The 2985-nt window shown below is 52.8% G+C and overlaps 1 protein-coding gene across 1 annotated transcript in view; it reads left to right on the forward strand.

Moving 5' to 3' along the window:
• The first annotated feature begins 1444 nt into the window (after positions 1–1444).
• The window catches only part of L3MBTL2 (l(3)mbt-like 2 (Drosophila)), a 14606-nt gene continuing 13065 nt past the window's right edge, over positions 1445–2985 (forward strand). The window contains exons 1-3 of the mRNA XM_010132941.1: positions 1445–1705; positions 1933–2066; positions 2398–2521. Of these exons, the coding sequence (XP_010131243.1) occupies positions 1567–1705; positions 1933–2066; positions 2398–2521 (397 nt within the window). The 5' untranslated portion in view covers positions 1445–1566. The remainder of the gene's footprint in view (positions 1706–1932; positions 2067–2397; positions 2522–2985) is intronic.

A 2985-nucleotide genomic window follows, 5' to 3' on the forward strand; every position in this document is an offset into this window, starting at 1 on the left:
GGGAGGCGGCGAGGAGCGCCGGGCTGCCTCCTCCTGGCCGTCGTGCTGTGGTGGTTGCCGGCGTGGCCGTCAGCCCCGCCTCCGCGCTGCCGGGTGCCGGGGTGGTGCTGGAAGGGATGGTGGGTCTGACCCGGGCGGGTTGGGCCTCTGCGACCTCGTCGCTTCTGTGAGCCATCTGCGGGCGGTGCCGTCCTCGCTCGTCAGCCCTGGGAATTTGTAACGTGTCCGCGAGTTTAATTCGCGTTTGGTGGAAGAGTAACGATCCAAAGATACTCATTTCCTATGAGCTGAAGGAAGATGCACCCCCAGACGCGTGAGAAAGAGATGAATGTGGAGTTTTTTGAGGAGTTCTTGCCTTCCACCCGTCAGGAATGCTGTCTGAGGATGTGGATCCACAGGAGAGCAGCTCTGTCTTCAGGGAACAAGCTGGGTACCTCGGGTCTGTTTTGTGTGAGAGCCAGGGAGGATGCGGGGAGGCAGCAGTGACTGAAGTCCTGTTTATGTGTCTATAATAATACACAGGAGCCAGGTATTGGAGGGATTTTAGCACTGGAAGGTGATGGACTTGCTGCTCATCTTTTGTTGCCGCTTGGATGAGTGATTGTATCCTGGTGCCTCCTGTGACAGTTCCAATGTACCTTTCGCTTCCATCACTCTCTGTGCTGGTGCTGACTTCTTGATACTCTGTGATGAGTTGCTACCACCTTTTCCCAGCTTCTTTTGTGCTTATTTAGAGCTCGGTTCAAGATTCTTCTAGTCTGAGAAACAGTCACTGGATTTCTCTGCTCTTCCTTCAATTGCTGTCTCTCTCTTGCTGGATCAGGAAGTACAAAGAGCTAGTGAAGGTATTTAATTGTGGAGATACCTGGTTGTAGGTGGAAACTCTTAAACAAATGTTCTGTCATCCTGTTGATGCAGCTTCTGAACTGAGGTCGGCTGTGGGCTATGCAGTTTCCAAAGAAAATGGACTTTCTCCAGAGTCGAGTTTGTCCTGCTGACATCAGGCTGTGCTGGTCTTGTGAGCTATGGTGACCAGACTGTGCAGCTCTGTGCTCTGCGCTGGGTTTGTGGTGATTTCTGTGCTGCCCTGTGCAACGGCATTGGGAAAGACAGGACCTGGAAGGACGCAGCCTCCTCTCTCTTCGTCAGCATGGAAGCATAGTTCCCTGTATTCTTTCCATGTTCCTCAAACCTTTTTCTATGTAGCTGCAGCTCTGTGGCTGTTGCCATTTGTGAAGCAGAATGCAGCCTGTGAAATACCTCTAAGGACACCTGTTACAGGGGTAATAGCTTTCTTGCTAGGGATTCACACTCCTGCTTTTGGGGTTGTTATGTGAACTCATTGGCCCCGAGGCCTCTGCCTCCTCAGCAACAAAGGCAGGTTTATTGTGGGGTTTGGTGTAAAATGTCCATTTAAAAGTGGACTGGCTCTTTTTTCAGTTGGTGTCTACCTTCTGCCACAAAACTTCATCTTTGGAGCGGACGGAGGAAGAAGGTGATGACGAGGAGGAGGATGAATTGGATGTCTTTGGGGGTTGTGACAGCTTCCGGGGCTACAACAGTAGCATGGGCAGCGGCAGCAGCTCCTGTCTGGATGACTCTAGTGACGAAGAGGTGGCAGAGCGGGAAGCTGGAGAGCTTCCGACCTCTCCTGCACACCCGCCATCCACAGGCTGGCTCGCAGAGGACAGTGGCTCCGAACCAGGTACCGCACTGCCTGCCTGTTCTACCTAAAGCATGGGTGTGGGAAGGGCTGGGGGAGGTGAAGGGTGTATGACTGCACCTTGAGTGTGTTTTGGAAGCAGCACTGGATTGAGGGTGGGTTATGTCGGGGAGCTGCTATGTGCGAGGAGGGTTACCTGGGCTCAGCTCTGTCCTTGTAGTGCATCAACCCTGTCAAATGCTCACATTTTTGTGCCTTCCTTCTCTCAGCTGTGTGCGAGATGTGTGGGATAGTGGGCACCAGGGAGGCTTTCTTCTCCAAGACCAAACGTTTCTGCAGTGTTTCCTGCTCCAGGAGCTACTCCTCAAACTCCAAGAAGGCCAGCATCCTGGCCAGACTGCAGGTGAGTTGAAACACTTTCTTCTTCCCTGGAACACGCCTGTACACAGGAGTGGGTTGTTGCTTTCTAGTTAAAGATCAGAATGCCATTGCCAGTAGCTTGGTCCTGCCTGAAGTCCCCAGAGAACACATAGCAGCTGAAAGGTGTTGCTTCCTAGAAGCTGAGGAAGGACTCATAGATATTTTACCTGTGGTTTCTTCTTGTTCCTGTGAGCATTAGTAAAAGCTGTAGTAACCTGAAAATCACCCTGAAGAAAAGGTTAAGCTCTCCTGGCCAGTTGCAGGGACGGGCTTCTCCTGTGCTGCAAGTGTTCTTAATGTTTCTTCTTTTGCAGGGGAAGCCACCAACAAAGAAAGCTAAAGTCCTGCACAAGGCAGCTTGGTCAGCCAAGATCGGGGCCTTCCTCCATTCGCAGGGCACGGGACATCTGGCAGATGGGACACTGACAGGCCAGGATGGTGAGTGTAGGAGGTGTGAGGAGGTGTGGCTACTAAAGCCACAGAAATGGGGACACCTGGAGGGCTGTGAGCTCTACAGTCTACTCGTCCTCCTCTCTGGTACACTGCCTTGTACTGAAACAGCTCCAACACAGGCTGGTGGGACACAGGGTACCTCTCACTCCCTGCCAGTGCTAATGGATCCCTGGTGGGTTCCTGCCCATCCACTGTTGCAGCCTCATCCTCACTCCCGGTGCAATTTGGCCTGAAGCATAAGCTCTGTAGTCACAGTCCCACGAGGTGCTGACTTCTGCTAGCAAAGTTGACTTAGAGGTGTCCTGCTGCTCCCAACCGTTCACTGCCCAGTTGCCCATGGAGTTATATTTAAGCCAAGTCACTCTGATCAGTCTGACGAACAGCCAGCTGCTGCAGCTGAAGGAGCAGCAAGCCGCTGAGTTTGGGCAAAAGTGAGCGCCGAGGGGCAG

Source organism: Buceros rhinoceros, unplaced genomic scaffold (genome assembly GCF_000710305.1).
Source record: "Buceros rhinoceros silvestris isolate BGI_N320 unplaced genomic scaffold, ASM71030v1 scaffold18523, whole genome shotgun sequence".
NCBI classification, from domain to species: domain Eukaryota; kingdom Metazoa; phylum Chordata; class Aves; order Bucerotiformes; family Bucerotidae; genus Buceros; species Buceros rhinoceros.